The 20,196-nt window shown below is 41.1% G+C and overlaps 3 protein-coding genes and 1 pseudogene across 5 annotated transcripts; 2 read left to right on the top strand and 2 right to left on the bottom strand.

Moving 5' to 3' along the window:
* Positions 1-3,270: 3,270 nt before the first annotated feature.
* LOC115662547 (uncharacterized) lies at positions 3,271-5,410 on the bottom strand. Of its 3 annotated transcripts, none has more exons than XM_030584685.2 (9): positions 5,173-5,410; positions 4,993-5,048; positions 4,682-4,769; positions 4,539-4,604; positions 4,243-4,302; positions 4,112-4,151; positions 3,968-4,037; positions 3,742-3,881; positions 3,271-3,639 (listed from the first exon to the last, which is right to left on the bottom strand). In XM_030584685.2, exons 3-9 carry the CDS (start codon positions 4,753-4,755, stop codon positions 3,544-3,546), a joined length of 546 nt encoding a protein of 181 aa, XP_030440545.1. In that variant the 5' UTR covers positions 4,756-4,769; positions 4,993-5,048; positions 5,173-5,410; the 3' UTR covers positions 3,271-3,543. The 3 variants fall into 3 exon arrangements, with proteins under 3 accessions (XP_030440545.1, XP_056174964.1, XP_056174963.1); XM_056318989.1 differs by having other exon boundaries at positions 3,968-4,019; XM_056318988.1 differs by lacking the exon at positions 4,993-5,048.
* Positions 5,411-6,019: 609 nt separating this feature from the next.
* LOC115662546 (uncharacterized) lies at positions 6,020-8,836 on the top strand. Its single transcript, XM_030584684.2, has 8 exons — positions 6,020-6,207; positions 6,281-6,355; positions 7,481-7,540; positions 7,621-7,660; positions 7,767-7,869; positions 8,210-8,269; positions 8,374-8,453; positions 8,551-8,836. The coding sequence occupies exons 1-8, from the start codon at positions 6,143-6,145 to the stop codon at positions 8,599-8,601; spliced, it is 534 nt and encodes a 177-aa protein (XP_030440544.1). The 5' UTR covers positions 6,020-6,142; the 3' UTR covers positions 8,602-8,836.
* Positions 8,837-9,098: 262 nt separating this feature from the next.
* On the bottom strand, positions 9,099-13,448 carry LOC115663779 (uncharacterized; annotated as a pseudogene).
* A 1,399-nt stretch (positions 13,449-14,847) lies between these two features.
* LOC130140302 (zinc finger protein VAR3, chloroplastic) lies at positions 14,848-19,911 on the top strand. The gene is made up of 7 exons (XM_056319351.1): positions 14,848-15,296; positions 15,998-16,115; positions 16,232-16,578; positions 17,840-17,956; positions 19,298-19,414; positions 19,535-19,633; positions 19,724-19,911. The coding sequence occupies exons 1-7, from the start codon at positions 14,911-14,913 to the stop codon at positions 19,833-19,835; spliced, it is 1,296 nt and encodes a 431-aa protein (XP_056175326.1). The 5' UTR covers positions 14,848-14,910; the 3' UTR covers positions 19,836-19,911.
* Positions 19,912-20,196: the final 285 nt, after the last annotated feature.

Genomic DNA, 20,196 nt, shown 5'->3' with positions numbered 1-20,196 from the left:
CCATCTACAATTAGCCCTTGAAGTATTACAAACACACTCATTCTTGGCCAGCGCGAAGAAATGTCTTTTTGGGCAACCACAACTTCGATTTTTGGGTCAGCAACCAAGGAGTTGGCGTTGATCAAGACAAAGTGCAAATTGTGTTGAATTGGCCGATACCTAAGAATGTCAAGGAGTTGCGTGGATTCTTGGGTCTCACTGGGTATTACTGCCGCTTTGTGAAGAACTATGGATTGATTGCGCGGCCTTTTATAGATTTGACTAAGAAGAATGCATTTCAATGGTCCAAGCAGGCGGATTTGGCGTTCGATCAGTTGAAAACTGCACTCACCATGTTCCTGGTCTTGGGCTGCCCAATTTTGGCCGCCCCTTCACAGTAGAGTGTGATGCATCTTCAGAAGGAGTGGGTGGTGTCCTCTTGCAATCCGAACACCCTATTGCATACTTTAGTAACGGTTTTTCCTTTTCAAACCGTTATAAATCTACTTATGACTGTGAGTTACTCGCTTTGGTTTTGGCTTTGCAAAAATGGAAGCACTATTTGTTAGGGCGACATTTTTTTGTGAAAACTGACCATTGCAGCCTTAAGTATATGTTGAATCAGCGCATCACCACTAACGAACAGCAGCGCCTTCTTCTGAAATTGCTCCCTTTCGACTTCACCATATTATACAAATCTGGGAAGACGAACCAAGGGGCTGATGCATTGTCACGACGGCCACAACATGCAGATTTCATGGCCTTAGCTCTGCCTGTCAATATGGATTTCCTGACCTTGCCCAATTCTTTACACCGCGATCCATACACTAAGGGTATCATTGAAGCTCTCCAACAGGATCTGTCTTCCAAACCTGATTTTCACATTGCTGACAACAAGCTCTTCAACAAAGACAGGTCGGTCATTCCGGATGATTCCTCCCTACGGTCGAAATTATTGGCCGAGTCCCATGATTCATTAGTCGGAGGGCATGGCGGTTATCTCAAGACACTTAAGCGCCTCAACTCGTGTTTTTTCTGGCCTCAAATGAAGCAAGATGTGAAGCGCTATGTTCAGAATTGCATGGTTTGTCAACAAACAAAGTACCAAACGCTGGCACCAGCAGGCCTTTTACAGCCACTACCTATTCCAGAAAGAGTTTGGGAAGACATTTCACTTGATTTTATCACAGGGCTTCCAAAGTCTGGTGGAGACGACACCATCTTGGTAGTCGTGGACAGACTCACCAAATATAGTCATTTTGTTTCACTGACCCATCCTTTTACTATCAAAACTGTGACTGCTCTTTTTTGCAGAGAGATCGTGAGATTGCATGGCATACCCCGTTCTATATTATCCGATCGTGACCCGCTTTTCCTGAGTGCTTTTTGGCAAGAGCTATTCCGACTCAATCAAACTAGGCTTTGAATGGGCACTTCTTACCATCCCCAATCGGACGGGCAAACGGAAGTGGTAAATCGTTGTTTAGAAGGCTACCTGCGATGTTTCGCACATGAAAGACCAGCAACTTGGAGCAAATACATCTCCTGGGTAGAATTTTCCTTCAACACGGGGTTCCATACTTCAACTGGAACCACTCCTTTCAAGGCGCTCTAAGGAAGAGATCCTCCACAGCTTCACCCTTTTATTCCGGGAGAAACACACATTGCTGAACTTGAATTGCAGCTGCAGGACCGTGATGAAATGCTCAAGCTTCTACGGGACAACCTTCTCAAAGCTCAATCTAGGATGAAGGCGCAGGCAGATTCCCACCGTCGAGAGCTGGTTTTTCAAGAAGGTGAAGCAGTTTTTCTCCGCATCCAGCCATTCCGCCAACGTTCCTTATCAAAAAGAAAATATGAAAAACTTTCTCCGCGATATTTCGGCCCTTACATAGTCCTTCGTCGAGTTGGACCAGTAGCATATGAGCTGGAGTTGCCTTCAGATTCCAAAATCCATCCTATCTTTCATGTGTCTTTGTTGCGTTATGCCCGTGGTCACAATCCATCCAATCCACCAACACCTTTGCCTCTTTCAAATGATTGGGAGCTCATCTTAACACTAGCAAAGGTATTGGACCATCGTTGGGTGTCACAATCCAATCCTCCAGCTCTTGAAGTTCTGGTCCAATGGGAAAATCGCCCTTTCAAAGAAGCTTCTTGGGAAGATTATGACCTTTTAGCAGGTCAATTTCCAGGCTTTCGCCTTGAGGACAAGGCGAGTTTTCAGGGGGGGAGTACTGAGAAGATGCTACCATCTATGTTACCTCCTCTTCCTCTCAAGACATATTTTCGGAAAAATAGAAAGAAGCAAGATGAAGTGGCGTTAAAGGAGATAGTGGCTGAACAAGTCAAGCCATGTATGAGAGAAGTTAGAGAAAATCTTGGGAAATCAGCCCCACTTTCCCAGAGTGCTTCGTAGGTTTTAGTAGTGGGTTAGTCTTTCTTAGAATTTAGCAAGTTGTTGTTTTGTTCATCTTTATTTAAATGCTTCGGTTATGCACAGTTGTAGACAGAGAAAATATTATTATCTATTGTTCCCTTTCAATCCCAATTCTCCTCTCCTTCTCTCTCTCTCTCTCTCTCTCTCTCTCTCTCTCTCTCTCTACTGCGGGTTGCTACCAAGGGATAATGCCGTAAACAGTTTGAACTTTGGCAAATTTGGAACATGATCCCTAACTATTTAATTTATTCAATATAATCCCTGAATTTTAGCCTAATATTTAATGTGATTCCTGAACTTTTAATTTGTTCAATGTGATCTATGAATTTTTAATACATGTTCAATATAATCCCTGAATTATATTGGATATTTTTATATAGTCAGGTACTAAATTGAATATGTAGCTTTTCCGGTGTAGAGAAGTGATGCAAGCTCCCGTGTGTGGTGGCCCGATGATTTTCCAATATGACATCACCAAGAAATTAACCTGTCAGTGGCTGCTCTTCGGCACCTTCATGATGGACCATATGTTCATCCAATCTGTATCGTACGGCAAAGTGAGATTGGCCTTACCATTCCAGGTAAGGAACCCATGACAGACGATGGAAGTCAAACCTAATAATAGTCATCCACAAATTTGACTGATCGATTTAAACATATAAATTAATTGCATCAAGCTCCAAAGTAAATCTTGCAACTTGGGCCATATAAGGTTCCGCCATTTTTGGGTGCCCAGACACGGGGACAAATTCAAGATGAACCCATCATTTAATTCGGTTAACTAGGATCACATCCACAATGCCTTTTCCCACTCACAATCTCTCAAAAATAACTTACAAAGTCATCACATCGTTAACAAAGTCATTTGCGATCATCCGTAACAAAGTCATCAAACCAAAGATAGTGTTGAGTAGGAATCAAATCCTTATACAAGCCAAAGTAGTCACGGCACATGCGAGATCATCCAAGTGTTCCCAAAAGCAAGTCAAACTCGGTGGCTAGGGCATTTGCAACCTGATCAAAATTTTCAATATCCAACAATGTGTTCCCAGAGGAAGAAGTTGAATGGTTCCCTAAAATCAACAAGCAATCAGCTTTAAACTGCTCCGCGGGGAGGGAGGGACCTATGATGTTGATGTTGTGGTTGTGGGATCCACACGCATTTCATCCACCGAATCTGCCGCATCCAACTTCACCAAAGCCCTAGCATCGTCATAGACCTGCATTTCGAAAAAAAAAAAAAAAACAATATCCACGTGTTATAGTAAGCATGCATCGAGCGACTGCAAAAACACATCCCATATCCATAACCATTAAATTACCTTTTTCCTCCTTTTAATGCAGTAATTCACTTGCTTAATGTGATCATCAATTGTTCCCAGCTTATCCTTCCCCATATTTCTTGATTCTTCAAGCCATGCCATGAACTTTTCCTTCTCCGCTTCGAATTTATGAAATTCATCTATGGAAAAGTACAAGACCAACATAACCAAATCAGCTTATTCGGAAAACCTCATAAACTTACCAGACCTAACCAAATAATGTTACCTCCATAAATCATCTCATCACGAGAGGTTTTGTTTAGCTTCTCGCTCTCGTTCTTCAATTTGTTCTCGTACTGCGTGTCGTCGTCAAATCAAGTAAAATCCCATGTTATTGAAGTCGACTAATTCAATACAGTTCATCACTTACCTCTGCAGAGCGGCTTTGGAATGCATTTAGGGATAGTTGTCTACAAAAAAAAAATATATTCACCAGATATAAACATTATATTGAAGCAAAAGTTAACATTACCAATTACATGTATAACTTATTAAATTTACCCATTTTCCTCAGCGTCCGAGCACACTTGATCAATCTTGACCTTGATCTCAGCCATCTCGCTGCAAAACAAAGAGTTCAATAAAACGAAGAAATTGAACATGAATCAGCTTAACTAATTAAACTACTTGATATTCCAGAGTTATTCAGAAGTATAAGCCACAAGTGTGCAACATAGCATTAGGAAATGGGGTGAATGCGCAGAAGAATGGTTACTCTTCACGAATTTCACTCACTCACACTTAACGTATTGGACAACAATCGGAAAACATATACAAAAGAAAAAAAGTCGAATCACCTCGATAGTTTCTCATCTATACTCCTCAGGTATTGTAGGGATGTCTCCCTCCTCTTCTTTGATTCACTGCACATTACACGAGATTGACAGTGAAAAACAAAAATTATACTTCAATTGACTTGGAGATGTCCAAATTTACTCACATCATCTGCTCCTCTACTACCCTATCGTAGTGGTTGCCGGCGGCGGTAAAGTCGGTGAGCTCATCTTGGGACATTGTTATCGAAGAAGCTTGTCATTAAAAAACAAGCTATCAATTAGCTTCTCATTTTCCAAAATGACCCTCAATGAATGACTCACCCAAAATCAACAGAAGACATAAATCCTCGAAGCGGAAACAACCCTCAATGAATAAATCGATAACTCACCCAAAATCAACAGAAGACATAAAGCCTCGACCAACCCTCAATCAATAAATCAACAGAAGACACAACGATCAGTGAATCGGACGTACCTGAACAAGATAGAACCGAAATTTAGGCGATTCGAAAATCGAAGGAGCAAGGAACCCTGAACAAGAGAGCATCGCAATTAGGGTTTGAGGGTTTGAGCCATTCGAATTTCGAAAGAGCAGGCTTGGGTTTGAGACTTTATGCGTTTGGGAATCAACAGAAGACGAGGCGATCGGACGTACCTGAACAAGAGAGCACCGCAATTTAGGATTTGAACAATGAACGGAGGACGCGCGCTCGCATCACAGCACTGCGACGGGAGCCCGTCAATGACTCGGAAGGCGCCGACGATCCGAACGGAAAACCGCGCAGGTTCTCCACCGGGCGATGGAAGACGGCGATCGCCGCCGTGGGACCAGTGGTCGTTACCGGCGAGAGATTGCTGGTGCTCGGACTTTGTCGCGGCGATGTCGTATGGGTTTTTCCAAAAAAATAAAGGGTTAATGCTACGAAAAAAACTAGTACACTTACTATAAATTTATTTAAAATTAATTTTTTGATCACGAAATATTTCAAACTGGTACAAATACGATAATTTTATCATAAATTAATTTTTTTATCATCAAAAACCCAAAACTGATACATATGTGACAAATTTACCCTAAATTAATTTTTTGATTACCGAAAACTCCAAACTGATACACCTGTGATAAATTTACTCTCCGTTAGCTTCCGTCAATTTTTAACGTTAAATTTGCTGACGTATATGACACACTGTGACATGGTAAATTTATTATAGATGTACCGATTTGGGATTTTTGGTGGTCCAAAAGTTAGTTTGGGATAAATTTATCACAAGTGTATCAATTTTAGGTTTTTTGTGGTATTAACGTCAAAGAAAAATGGGCACCCACAATAAACGAAAACAAGACAACTAAAATTTTCAATTATGCAACTAAATCCTGCATAAAAATGAAAAAAAGCTAAAAAGAGGAAAGTAAATTGCAATTGAATTACCGGGGATAATTTTGTCCTTTTGCGGTTGGATGAATTTAATCGGAAATAGCGCTGCCCTATTTTAAATTCGGAAAAGAGAGAAAAAGTTGCCCGCTCTCAGCCATCGGAAACCCTCGAAACATAGCCAGCCAAGGAGCCCTTCTTCTTCCCCAAAAGCTCTGCGATTCACACAAGCTCTCCTCTCTCCCAAAAAAAATGAAGAGAAAGACAAGCGGACTAGATTCTGATGTCTCCGAGTCGATCGAGCAATCGATTTATGCGTAAGTTCTGAAGTAATTTCTGTTTTGCACTCTTGATTTGAGAAATCTGACGTGAAAATTTGAACTGTTGCAGTAATATCAACCGGTTAAAGTCCATGGTAGAGGAAAATCGGAAGTTCAATAAGAAGAACGAAGAGACTATATCGAGGTGATTCGACTTGTTTCGCCTTTTTATCTTTTCCTGATATTCGTCCGATAGGTTGATAGGTTGAGTCTATGGGTTGCGATTTGTGACAGTCCCCCCCGTTCACACTTATTTCTTATGCCTGTGCTGCACTGCACTGCACTGCACTGCACATTCTACCTTTCGCCCAAAAAGTTGTTGGAGCGATGAGATGGGTACTCCAGAAATCCCACCCAAATTCCGAGAGAAATTCTTTCTCTCCCTCAAACATTTGCTGGCTATTGGCTCGTGTAGTCTATGAATCTACTAGGTTAGATTTGCCTGTCCCTGGGCAGGCTTTCATCAATGAAATTAGCTTGACCAGTTCAGATTTGAATTTAAGCCGTGCATTTCAAAATTTACTGGTATTGTCGATGTGGAACTTCTACAGAACTTGTCGAGTTAAGTAACTACGTTGGGATTTACCAATGTCTAGTTGATTTTAATTTACTAGCGGATCAAAGTTTATTAGTATTGTCGATCTGAAGTGACTGGTTAAGTTGAATGAATGTTGATTCATTATGTTAGTCGGCGAGTGCGTGAAATTTTGCTCTGATTAAGCTTAAGGGCTCAAGTGTTGAATCGATTTACCTTTCAATAGACATCGAGCTTGTGTTGCGCTGAATTGACCGTACTCTTGAGATTTTATCTATTGATGTTTGGAACGCTTGTTCCTATCTTTCCCTTTGCAGGCTGAATCAGATTCCACTAGTTGAGTACTCAATAATAAGCATGCTGATAACATTAATGTTGGTGGAATACTGAATCCTTTGCTTCATTTTCTTCTAGGATTTAGATATCATGTGAGAGCATGATCGCTGATTTTCTTCTTTGTACCTTTCATTTGACAAAAGAGACGTTTGGATTGAGGTTTGAATGGCTTCACCTGGTTTCATATACGCTGATATTAGCTTACTCATGGCTTATTATATTTGTTCAATTCGTATAAAGTTGCTTAATTAATTAAGCCGATCCATGTTCTATTTCAATGACAAAAACACTATTTGCATTGTTATATTGAACTCTTTTGTCTTGAGGTTTCCCATGGTCATTTTATCGTGATCATTTTCTTATTTATTACTTTCTTGTTATTGGTCCTTGGCCGGATAGTTTGATGTCTCAGATCAAGTCAATGGTTGATGAATTGAAGTCGGAACATGAGAAGAATAGGTAAATTCAAATAGATACATGCAATTATTAACTTTGTTTCAGTACAATGTTTATATCTAATGAATACGTTCTTTATGTAGTCAATCTCTTGTGAAGTTACTTCAACAGAGTTTTGGAGAAGTAAGTGAGGAAAACTATAATATTTTCATTCTATTGAACAAGGTCTACCTTGGTGACGTGGTTTTTGCTCGGAGAGAATTTCACTTGATGTGATGATGATGTGTAGTGTGAAAATAGCGGGAATGCAACCGCCAAGTTCCATGAACTTAATGAGAAGTGTTGCGAGGATAAAGCTTCTCATCAGCAAGCCCATTTGCAGGCTTTAAATGGTAACTTTATTGGTTGCAAGTCGTTTATAGGGAAAAACCATTTACATTGGGTTTTCTAATAATACAATGAAATTGTAGATAGAGGTAACAACAGTACAATGACAATGTAGATAGAGATGAGGTTCTACAATTTGAGAGAATGCTTGAAAAACTGTATGTTTCCCTAATAAATTAGCTTGTAACATACGCACCTTCTTCTTAAAGAAATATACCTAATGAACCATGATTGAGTTTTCTTTGAGTTTTTCCCAATAGAATGTTCTTGGCTAGTCTGATCCCATATTTGGTTATGTTGGCCATGTCCTTTCCCCATCATACCGTCATTCGTCTGCTTCCATAGATATTATTTCCAAATTTGAGGAGGAGAAGGAAAGGCTCTTCATGCAATATGAACAAATAAGTGAGTTCAGATTCTCTTCTATTATCTTCAATCCCTTAGAACTAAATCAAACTCGCCTAATATTTTATTGCTATCATACTAAGTCTATTACTTGCTCATAACAGGAAAGAAGGAGAAGTCTATGATATCCGCAATTGCTGATAAGGTTGCTAAACTGGATAAGTCCTTGAAAATACAAAAAGAGGTAATTTATCTGCTCAAAATATGGGTTACATTTTTTGAGTCAGTTCTACGTATGTGCACAATAACGGGTACACATGGAACTTCTTTTCGGGATGCAGATTGAAGAAGAATACGACATTTTGCTGCAAGCACTTTGCTCATGTCTGTGAACGCCTTGGGTTCCCACCATATGGGAGTGCCTAATATAATTGTGCTTGAATCACAACGCCGGACATTCTTTCATATCTTTCGACATGAAGATTTCGGGTTTGGCGACATTAATGAGCTATCGTAAATTATAAATAAGAAAAGGACATTGTATAATCTCTTACTTTGCACTTCTACCGTCGGACATGAAATTATGTAATTATGGTAGTGCCTAATATAATTATGCTTGAAGCACAACGCCAGACATTCTTTTTTTTTTTTTTTTGGTAACCCGGGAACCCCCGCAGGGCCGACAGCCGGGGAGGTAAACCCGGGGTGACGCTAGCGCAGGACCCACCACCACGACGTCACGCTTAAGAATCCCTAACGCCAGTGCTGGGATTCGAACTCCTACCCTTCGTGGGGGGAGGGGAGCCCGAAGCCAGACATTCTTTCATGTCTTCTAACATGGAGATTTAGGGCTAGACTCAGTTCTTGTTGCAAGGCAATTTAGCCATGGTGGCACACGTTTCTCCTTCTGTTTGCTGTTGTGCCCTTTCTTTCCCAACAAGGAATTAACTTGTTCTATTAGCATTAGAAAATTGCGCTCATATTAGCTCAGTATTCATGATATGTACGACTGTACTGGTACCATATGCAGAGTAGAAAATGCGCGTTCGTCAGTAATATTGTACTTCTTCTTCAGGTTCTTGGATACAAAGTACATCGCAGCAGCTCCAGCATGTTTTACCGTCGTTTTCTCAGTGAAGCTGAAATTACCTGGAATCACAGAATGTGTAAATCTAGACACCAGTACAGCCGGTTCTACAGTAAGATTCTTACAACAAGCTGAAAAATATTATTGACCAAAATATTGCAAATAGATGGATGACACTAAAAGCCCACCTTCTGTAAATGTTTGAAAAGCAATACCGATATAATGAACTTTATGCATTCAACATTTTAAACAACAAAACAACCAAATTGGATTTGAAAGATAGAAAATCACCTTATCAGCAAATCAACCTAACTAAGTCTTTTTTCCCTCACACTCCCTCCAAAAAAAAAAAAAAATTCTCCTGTTTTGCAGCATGATTATGTGAAACAAAAGAAAACACATTTGACAACACGAAAGGTGACTTCACCTCAGCAGGCCAGAGCACATAACATATATCACTCCATTACAATGAGTCAGTATATCATGTTTCAGCTTTCTTAGACATAATAAATCAACAATTTAAGCCAATCCAAGCTCATGGCTTTATTTTACGTAAGTTATGATCACATTATGATGAGAATTACATAAAAACATCTACTTTTTATATATTTGAGCCAAGTACCATATGGCCATATTTGAGCAAAACAAACCCACCCATGAAGCTGATCCAAAAGGCAAGTACCATTGCATTAGTTTTGCAATCATCCAATGATACTTACATCTAATTTCCAAATTATGCATTTTCCACCTATCTACATCATGAGTTAATTCCACCAGAACAATATCAATCATACACAAGAACCCTAGATGGAATTCCTTCAATAAAACTGACTGACAGGAAATATATTATCAAAGAGTCAAGCTATATAATGCACTCATACAGAAAAATGGCATATTTTGTCAGTGAGAAATTTGGCATAGCTTTTATTCCATGGATTCTATTTCAATTGCATCTATAATAACAATAATAAATAATACCAACGAGAAATCACATGCCAAAGAAAAATCATGTGATTGGCTCCATCATTCATCTCCACATATAAACCACAATCTCTTAGGCATCAATCATATAAAAACTTGCGTACAACAGTTTGATGACTCGCTCTACTTATCCAGCAATTACTGTTATATGTAGTCTTGCCTGCTAAACACTCTCCTGGGTCGTATACATGAGCTGTTACAGAGACGAGATGAAGAAGCATTTGTTGCCCTCCTAGTAGGGGTGTGCATGGTCCGGGTGGGCGGTTCCCACCCCGGAACCGTGGACCGCCCGCTACAGGACCGGTTCCAAAAATTGAAACCGAGAACCGCCCGTCGGTTCCATGGACCCGCCCGAGAACCGGACCGCCGGTCCGGTCCGGTTCTTGGGCCGGTCCATGGAATTGGTCTCAACTAGTTTTCTTAGACAAATAAAAAAAAATCTGTGGACCAACATCGGATCAACAGAACAAAAGGAAAAGAACATAACTTTTCATACAATTCCTACACTATGATCGATTATATTAACCACATCATCCATAAATCAAGTGGGTACCCATTAATTATTGGGAAAAATGACCAAGGTATCCCAACTACACAAGAGCTTCAGACATGATAACAAATTTTCTTCTTTTTTTTAAATTTTTTTTGGTCAGATTTTTTTAATTAAGAATTAAAAAAATAAAATATATTATTATTATATTACCGGTCCGGTCCGGGTGAGCGGGTGGGCGGTTCCACACAGGGAACCGGGAACCGGCCCAAACAGTACCGGTTCCAAAAAATTGGAACCGGGAACCGGACCGGTTCTCTTGGGAACCACCGGTTCCGGTCCGGTTCCGGGCGGTCCGGGCGGGTCCCGGTTCTTTTGCACACCCCTACCTCCTAGTGAAGCAATAAAAAATACATCCTCCTATCCTACCAGATGAGCAAAGCATACAACTTATCAATCACCTTCTTTTGCTGCCAAACTTATTAATCATCTTGTAGAGGAAGGTAAATCGAAATACCAGTTGTAACTTCACGTCAAAAATCATAAGCATGTCTTACCATTGCTCGTGATATAGTCAAATGACTTGAGAGCGTCGGAGGTTTTCCTGTAGATGTTTCTTATAAGACATGCACCAAGTGATTGTCAACCCATCTGTAGTTAGAACAAAATGAGCACAATCATCAACTCTTAGCAATATCGAAAGTTTCTATACTTATACTACAGCTTAAAGCACACAGGTGAAGCCCCGTTTGATCTGGCTGATACTAAGTAAATAACCAATACACACGATTTGGATGGCGTGCAAAAGATGTGAGATTTGCCACGTCCGGTTTAACAAGTAAATATTTCTTTATGGTCTACAATTGACATGGCAGACTTCATGCGTGTAGCTGTATCGTCAACGATAACACCGTGTCATAATATAGAAAAAGGAGACTACCTCCGCCACTTTTTCTCTTCATCGTCATCATCTTCTGTGGCTGGTTTGGCTGACTTTTCAGGAAGAATTTTTCGACCCAGCTTGTCAATGATAACTGCAGGATTCAAATTTTTCATTTAAGGTATGATCACAATGGCACTCAAAAGTAACAAGGGGCTTATGGGCTGAATAATATAGAAAAATATCCTCAATGAACATAGTTTTCTCACTGTGCATTTAAAGGTAGACAAATTCACGAATATAGGTTGTAGCAACAAAAGGGGAACACAGAACCTGATGAGTCAACTAGCTGCTCGCCATCCACCATCAGTATAGGAACCTTCTTGTAATCGGACCATTTTATCTCTTTCTTACTAATTGGGTTTACTTCAACAACCTTGTAGGGTATGTCATAATAGTCCAAAAATGCTGCAATTGACAGGAAACTTGAACTAAGTATGATATGAAAAAGAACAGAAAAATGGAGGAAGAGGACAATATTGCCTGTGAGACCATCCTGCTTGGATTAAATTGATAGTCGCAACAAGAAATAATTGTAACAGGTCACTAACCAAGAAATGCACTAGATCAATACTTTTTCTATTCCACCTCTCAACATACAATGATTACGGCTAAGCTACGATAGGTGAGACACTAATTCGTGATTTTCCAAACCCGATAGAGGATTTAAGGGTGCCATCTATGTGGCCATAAGCCATTAATACAAGCAAGATCCCGAATTTCATATTATTTGGCACTAAAAGACAAAAGGCTCACGTCTCTATTTTTCAAGCTTCCGAGGTGTAAAAGCAGAATAGTAAGAGGCTGCATAAGAACAGAACCGACCCTTTCCATTCACAATCAACTACCAACAGGCATATTATGCAGCAGCGCCTTTAGGAGATTAAATCTGACCAAACATATAACCAGAAATTTCCAAACAATGTTCCAGTATCCAACTTTTTCATCTTTCTAATTGAATTATACAATTCGCCCACTTCCCTGACTAGTTGTTTAATTCCAGATGCATCTTGCCAAGATTCGAAACAATTTCTCTCTCTCTATCACTCGCAAAACTATCACCGGCGGGAGCACTTCAAAATTCAACTAATTCAGCTCAATCGAAGCTTTGAAGGAAAAATAAAACAAAAGCACGCAACTACACCAATCACTCAAAACGACATAGACAGAGATCGCATCATCGCCCCCAAACACCAGACAGAACGAACAAACAAAGCCAACGCAGGGTACCTCACCTTTAACTTTGTTGCAGAAGGGGCAAGCTTCGTATTGGTAGAGCACGACTTCCTTCGGGACCACCTCGGGCGACGGCGGCTCCTTCGCGAGGACCTCGCCGGACAGGGCAGCCGACGCGGCCGAGGTCGCGAACAGAGCGCCGGCAATGCCGAGAGAGGCCGCCCGGGGCGAATCGAGCAGGCGGGAGAACCAGCGGCCGCCGGTGCGCCGGGAATAGGCTCCTCCTCCGCCTCCGCCGCCGCCGCCGCTGCCGCTGCCGTAGAGAGCCGCCTGGAGGAGGCGGTGGTGGCGGTGGGGGTGGACGGAGGCGGCGGAGGAGCCGCCGGCGGGGGAGGCGAGGGCGCGGGAGAGGAAGGAGGAGGAGGGGGCGAGGGCGGCGGAGGAAGCCCTTCTCATTGCGGCGGAGCGAGGTGGCGCGGCGGATCTCGCGGCTCTTCCACGGGCTTCGCGCGTTGAATATGGAGAAGAAGGAGAAGAAAAGGGAAGGACTTCGAGGGGGTTTATGGCGACGATCTGGGGGGTTTTACCAGCCAAGGGGGACCAAAGAAGGAGAAAATGGAAAAAAAAAGAATATTGAGAAGAAACTTCTCTTTTTTAATATATGTTTGTCAAAATAAAAGATAAATATATATAAATATATATATGCTGCATTTGTATGATGTTTAATACGATGAAACTATAGTGTTTTATAAGATTATGATTTGATTAATCAAATTAAAATGAAATGTTCAGGTCACCGGTTTAGTTATTTGAATGCTGTATGCAAATCAAAAAAAGTTAAGCTACACAAACTAATGTTAAGGTACATTAATGTTATTCGTGACCAGATAATTAAATCTTCTTTTAAAAATTAATATATAAGAATAATAAGAATTGAGATTTAACCATAAATTTGCATTTCCATGTCTATTAGATTCTTAAAAAATCAATGTCAAAACCAATTGACTTGCCCGAGTGCAAAACTTCTCAAATTGGGTTTGGTCGTCAAGGTAAAATTTTTGATAAGATAAATTAGGTTAGAAATATGTCGGATTGTCCATATTCTATATTTTTCTTCCAAAAAATATTGTAATGACTGATATAACCGAGCGCAAAGTCTATGAATTCGGGTGAATTTGGGTTAGGATTGGACCCCAACAAAATCTAAAATAGGTTATTTAGAATTAATGTCGTCGTGACGGACAGTTAATATTGACGTTGATTACCACCACCGCGATTGTACCACTATACAACGGCCATTGTCGCTTGAGGAGTGGAAAACAATGGTGGCTGCATGCAGCCTTAGATCTAAAGAAAATCTTGGAGATGAAGAGAGAGGGAGAATCGATCTTAGACGACCATTCGATGGTGGTCGCTCAAATGCAACGACCGCCATGCCGTGGTCAATAGCGATGCCAATAGAAACAACGATACTTGAACTTTGTATTCCTTTTCTTCGATAAGACGATAGCAAGCTCTCCATCAATACAAAGAAACTGCCATCGACGGTAAGCTCACCTATAAACGGCGGCCCTCCATGGCCAGTAATGTATAAGCCATCCTTGCTCTAGTCACCAAGCTCACTCTTCCTCAACCGCTTATCGACTTAAGCATCGGAGGGAAATATTGAATCCAAACACCCTAATCCGTTCTCTATGAGTATAGCCTAAAGGCGAATTTCTTCATCGGAGCCCCGATCATCGATCGGCTCCATGAGCCAGATCTCGTATCATCAAAGGTCGCGCGACATTCGAATTAAGTGCCCGACGCTGAAATTGACCTTAGGTACACATATTTTTACTAGGGAGTCGAGAAGGAAAAGGCATACCTTAGAAAGGAAATCATTTTCATCTTATGATTGCTACAGCGTGCATGAACCCTCTCTCGTCTTCCCCCAAAAACCCCTCTCGAACCGCACCGCTCAGCTCCATCCATGGACACCGTCTAGAGCCCCTCCCTCCCTCGCCACCGTCAGCCACCGCAGCACAATGTCCGCCTCCAAGCTCTTCCTCTTCGGCACCGCCCTCTTCCGCCCCCGCGCTCCCCTCCCTCCTCCGCCTCCCCTCCTCCTCCTCCCCAGGCCGCTCCGCTTCCGCAGCTACTGCTCCGCCTCCGCCGCCGCCGAAGCCGCCGCGCCCGAGGCCTCGCAGGCGCCCCTCCTCCACCACCCGTGGCCCGAGTGGGTGAGCTTCGTCGACCGCCTTAAGGCCAAGGGCTACCTCGCCGGGCGGTCGCCTCCGGGCGAAGGGAGCGAGGAGGTTCCGGTTGGGAAGGAGCTAGGCGACGTCGTCGAAGACGGCACGCTTTACAAGGAGATAAGTTCGTTGAAGGATCCTTGCCTCAGCTTCGCGCGCGACAGATACGACGTTTTCAAGTAAGGAGACGCGGATCGTGGCCTATCTGCTCTTCGCTCGTTATGTTTGTGTGGGGGGTTTTTCCTCGGTTCTTTTGGAGAAGTGGGCGTTGTTATTTTTTTCCATCTGGAGGTCTTTTAGGTAGTGCGTGTGATCAGATTATCGGATTCGGATATGAGTTGTCGGCTCTCATTTTCAATGGGGCTCAAGAATTGAGGGTGTGTTATATTTTGGTACCAATGATTGCATATGGAAAGCTTAAGCCGATAGATGATGACTTTTTTATTATATTCAATCGATCGATCACATGACCTCACAAGTAGGCTTTGACTTGCCTAATTCTAAAGCTTTGAAATTGAGGAGACGGGCAAATAGTCTATAGATTCGAACACGATGCAGAGCAGGGTCTTTAATTCTTTGGTACTATGCTCAATTGCCGTGCAACTATCGAAGCTGCTTTTGTTTGGTGTGAGGATCAGGTCAGCTAGAAGAATGGTTGTTTTGAATCATTAGTAGCGCGGACTCACAAACTTCGCACGCTATGCTGTTGATTTGTTTAGGATAGAAGTATGACCAAACTATGGTTAGAATCATATCAAGGCTGAGCGATTTGTCGGGCTGTCATCAGCAGCCACTCATTAGCATTTGACATTGGCGTTGAAACTGTTCTTGAATACAATTGGCCTAATTTTGAGTCATGATCTTATTGTTATCGGTGCAGATCGCTGTCTTCACAACACATTCAAACGGTGGTGGAGCATGGATGCCCCAATCTTCTTCGCAAGGCTGTCAACTCGGGGAAAAGGCTGAGAGTCTACGTGCGACTCGATGAAGGGGATGTATGTTGATGTTTGTTTTTCGATCTCAAGTCCTACTCTAACTTTGGTTGCATTTCTGTAGATTTTTTATTGCCTATGGGAAGCTACATAATCCTGACTGAGATGATTTGATGCAGGTCTGCAGTGCGTGCAACCTGCGAGGCTCTTGTGATAGAGCTTACGTGATAATCAAGGAATCTGAAGCTTCTGCTCGCACAGTAGATATTGTCCGGATATTGTTATTCTACGCAACAGATCCACTTGTTTTTTCAGGTGGTCAGAAACCTCCTGGCAGAGAGCTCGTTGAATCATCTGCAAGGGAATTGCTTTCTCAGTTAGTTGAACTGAGTGAGACATCCCCTGATCCAGAACTGCCCAAACCTGCTACAAAAGCTCGGCATGCAGAAAAGCGATCAATTGATTTTGTTGATGATAATTTGTCACAAGATGTGGAAATGAAGAGGGGTGACTGGATGTGTCCCAAGTAAGTCTGTTTAGAAGATCGAGATTAGTACAGTGTATTTGCTTTAGGTATGTTTTGTGCTCCTATGGAGATTAATAGAGTCAACAAGTACTTTTATAATTTTTATCAGATTCCTTTATTTGTGTGTCTCAGTCATCTAAATATAAGCAGTGTTTTGAGAGTCTGTGGGAAAGTCCTGAACACATTGCTCCTAATACCAGTGAGAGCCTTCTTGATATTTTCCTTGGTTTGCGGCTGGTTTTCTCTTTCGTTTGATAAGTAAGCCGAGAGACCACTGCTTCCATGCCTTTGAAAGTTGTGATATAAAGTGGACTCTGTTTCTTGAAGTTTGAGCCCTTGCAAATTAGTCTGCTAGTGAGCCTGCAATGCTTGAGCGGAACAAAAGCTCCTCCTTTTTTTATGTTAAGTCACTGCTAGATAACCTTCTTGTCAATGTATTATAGTTCCATATTTTACTTCTAACCTATGATCTAATTTCTTTCTCTTTGCTTGGTCATGTTGCACATATCTTTCCTCTTGTTTAAGTTTTTTGGGCTAAATTTAAAAGTCTCATGTCATCACATCAAGACGGTTTCATTCGATATGACCTTATGATTTATTTTCCGACAATTGCCAATATACTCGTGGAGCCATATATGTCTAGAGTCCTTCATGAATCTTTGGCTGAGCAAGCTCTTTTGTCAACGAAATACACTGCTCCATCAGCTATTAGCATCACCACAAGCGATTGCTGTAAATAATTTCAGTCTTTAGACTGTCCAGATATTGAGGAATTTGTGTCATGAATTCTGCAAGGATAAAAAATTTTGGGCGGCAAGAAATCGGATTTGATCTTAATTTATAAGCATAATTTCTTCTATAAGAATTATACATTTCGACTTTTTGTTTCTATTGTTTTTTGTGTTGGGGGCTCAGCAACTGCGTGGGAAATATTGTCGGCCAGCCATTGCTTGTGATTAAGTTTTTGACTTTTGATTTGCTGATTTAGCCTGAAGCTAACTTTAATCTCCAGTTGAGAAAGTCCAGCATCAATCTTTGGCTATTCCATATTATTCCCAAACCTGGCATCTGCATCTTTTGTTCTTCTACTTATCAAGGGGGATCATTTGAGGATTCTTCCTTATAGTGTTAGCTTCAGCAATATTTTTAGTTAGATGTGATGATAAGATTTGGTACATTGCTTACCTCTTTTTCTGTCCGATCTACTGCTTGCTTATGTTTTTTGCCTGTCGAGGAACTTATGGCATTCATTTTGTGGCAGATGCAATTTCTTGAACTTTGCTAAAAATATTCGATGCTTAAAATGTAAGGAAGATGGCCCCAAACAAGTTGACATGAGTAATGTCGAGATTAAGAAAGGAGATTGGATCTGCCCTGAGTAAGTCCTGTTTGTTCTGCTGTGTATTTTGTTGATTGTAGCCTATTATCTTGTGTAGGTCATTAATCAAATTGATATCTGATTTATAGCATAGTCTCGTTGATTTATATGGTTTCTATCTGTCATTTGAGCTTTCCTTTTATTGACAGATTCTTTGCTTCTGAGTGAATACCCCGTCACTTTACTTTTATTTTCTTTGACACCGACTTAGATATTCTAATTGATGTGCATGGTTGCTCTACCATGAGAATAGGGGCGCTGTAGTTCTTTGTGCTTTCCGTGGAGTAAAAGCATTACATACAGGGTGCATGATTTTAGCGACTAACAGATGCTTAAATGGGCAAGCGCAAGTTGGGACATGAATGACCTTCCGAATATGAGTTTAGTGACTAAAACATCTTGAATAGGCAAGCTCAAATTGGGAATGAATGAACTTCTTTTTGTTAGTATTGTTAGATGATGATCTTGGATTCTGCTTCTGGGTTGAAGCTCATGTAGATGGGTAGAAAAATCTTGAATGAGGCCACTTATTATTTAAGATATTCTAAGGATTGCATGCATATTCTGTGGAAGTATGTCCTGAAAATTGTTGCTTAGTTTTCTAATATTGTCGAGATTTTGAGAGGAATTTTCTTGACTAAGCAAGCATCATTGCATAGGAAATCATGTGGGCATCCGATTCTACCGTAGGATATTAGCCAGAGACCACCTTCTGTTTATGATGAAATTCATTGTCTTGCTGTGTAGAGCTGTTGATCTAAAGTCCAGTTACAGTATGATTTCCTGCAATGTATTCAAAGTCTCTCGAGTGGGTCAATGCGAAGGTAATCTGACCAACATTTAGATCGGACCACAAAAGGAAACCTTTTTAGATTGGCTATGAATGAATCTTCTTATATTTGCAGTGTATTTCTGGAAAGAGAATTATCATTATGGAAAAAGGAAATGCTGATATAAATGCTGCAGCTTTCAGAATACCCTTGTGGCATGATTGAGCTTCTTTTATTTTGTTCCATTTCAAAGATGTAATGGTTTTAAATGACTCGTCTACAACCTTATGCATAAAATGCAACGGCTCTTTCTATTCTTGAAATAACCATTTGGTTTTGATGCTTCATTTATATGTTCCTCAGGATGCTTTTCGTACCATGCAAATGAGCAATAATGGCTGAAGCATAGATGTAGAATTAGTTCTCTAGTGCCGCCTTACATGTTTTATGCAAAATCCATCTATGACAGTAATGAGATCACGAATGCATCAGTTGCTTAATCACATGAAATGTGAGTAATTCAGATTCATCTGCATACATATGCTTGAGTGACGCCCGTATTTTTTTGCAGATGTAACTATGTCAATTTTTCTAGAAATGTACATTGCCTAAAGTGCAAAACTCAGGGCCCAAAGAAGGTTGGTGTCGATGAGGTGGAAATGAAGAAGGGGGACTGGAATTGCCCACAGTGAGTTCTTCAGATCTTGCGTCCCCCTTTAAAACTTTCTCGTGTCTGGGATTAAGAGATTGTGTGGACCTGTTCTAGCTATTATCTGAATGTAAATTTTTGTGTTACCTCTGTTTGTAGGTGCAGTTTCATGAACTTTGCAAGCAAAAAGAAATGCTTGCGCTGTCAGGGGCCTCGTCCCAAAAGAAAGTTAAATTATGGAGAGTGGGAATGTCCTTCGTGAGTTTCTCTGCCCTTTTGTATCACGCCCCTTCCTGCCTAAATGGCTGCGGGACGACCTTTTCTAAAATAGCTGATTGCTTTATACAGGTGTGACTACTTGAATTACAGAAGGAACGCGTCGTGCCTAAAATGCAACCATGGGCGGCCCCAAGAAACGAGGACAGAGTACGATGAGCAAATATGGAGGAGCCCTCGTTAAGCTAAATCTCAATAAGGTGGTCAGAATAGTTCCGTGGCGTGAATCTCGAGCAAGCTGCTTCAGTTTGCTGACGTTCCCTTTATCTGGGATGCAGAAAGAGCATTAGTTTTCAGTTTCATTCTGTTCTGTAAATTTGTAATTTCCCCAAATTTTGTGAGTTAAAATAGAAGAAGAGATGATTATATGTTGACAAATGGGATTTTATACGCTGTGTGGCCTGCCAAGCATTCCATTCTGGTAAAAGAGTGTGGTGGTAGCTACTGCATATTTTGGCCTGATGTTCTGAGTGGATACTAATCATTTTGGTAGTTCTATTAGAATAGTCTATAAAATTAGCATATTAAGTGATGTCATGGCCATT

The sequence above is a fragment of the Syzygium oleosum genome, unplaced genomic scaffold (genome assembly GCF_021117445.2).
Source record: "Syzygium oleosum isolate NSW1041296 unplaced genomic scaffold, Sole_v2.1 Sole_v2.17, whole genome shotgun sequence".
Classification (NCBI taxonomy): domain Eukaryota; kingdom Viridiplantae; phylum Streptophyta; class Magnoliopsida; order Myrtales; family Myrtaceae; genus Syzygium; species Syzygium oleosum.
The sequence above is the reverse complement of the archived record's forward strand: the minus strand, read 5'-3'. Positions and strand labels throughout refer to the sequence as shown.

Coding starts and splice junctions, on each gene's coding strand:
- LOC130140302 (XM_056319351.1), top strand. CDS start 14,911: ATGTCCGCCTCCAAGCTCTTCCTCTTCGGCACCGCCCTCTTCCGCCCC. Junction 17,957..19,297: donor GGAGATTGGATCTGCCCTGA/GTAAGTCCTGTT, acceptor ATTTTTTTGCAG/ATGTAACTATGTCAATTTTT. Junction 19,634..19,723: donor GGAGAGTGGGAATGTCCTTC/GTGAGTTTCTCT, acceptor TGCTTTATACAG/GTGTGACTACTTGAATTACA.
- LOC115662546 (XM_030584684.2), top strand. CDS start 6,143: ATGAAGAGAAAGACAAGCGGACTAGATTCTGATGTCTCCGAGTCGATC. Junction 6,208..6,280: donor ATCGAGCAATCGATTTATGC/GTAAGTTCTGAA, acceptor GAACTGTTGCAG/TAATATCAACCGGTTAAAGT. Junction 6,356..7,480: donor AACGAAGAGACTATATCGAG/GTGATTCGACTT, acceptor TTGGCCGGATAG/TTTGATGTCTCAGATCAAGT.
- LOC115662547 (XM_030584685.2), bottom strand. CDS start 4,755: ATGTCCCAAGATGAGCTCACCGACTTTACCGCCGCCGGCAACCACTAC. Junction 4,605..4,681: donor GTAGTAGAGGAGCAGATGAT/GTGAGTAAATTT, acceptor TGTAATGTGCAG/TGAATCAAAGAAGAGGAGGG. Junction 4,152..4,242: donor TCGGACGCTGAGGAAAATGG/GTAAATTTAATA, acceptor TTTTTTTTGTAG/ACAACTATCCCTAAATGCAT.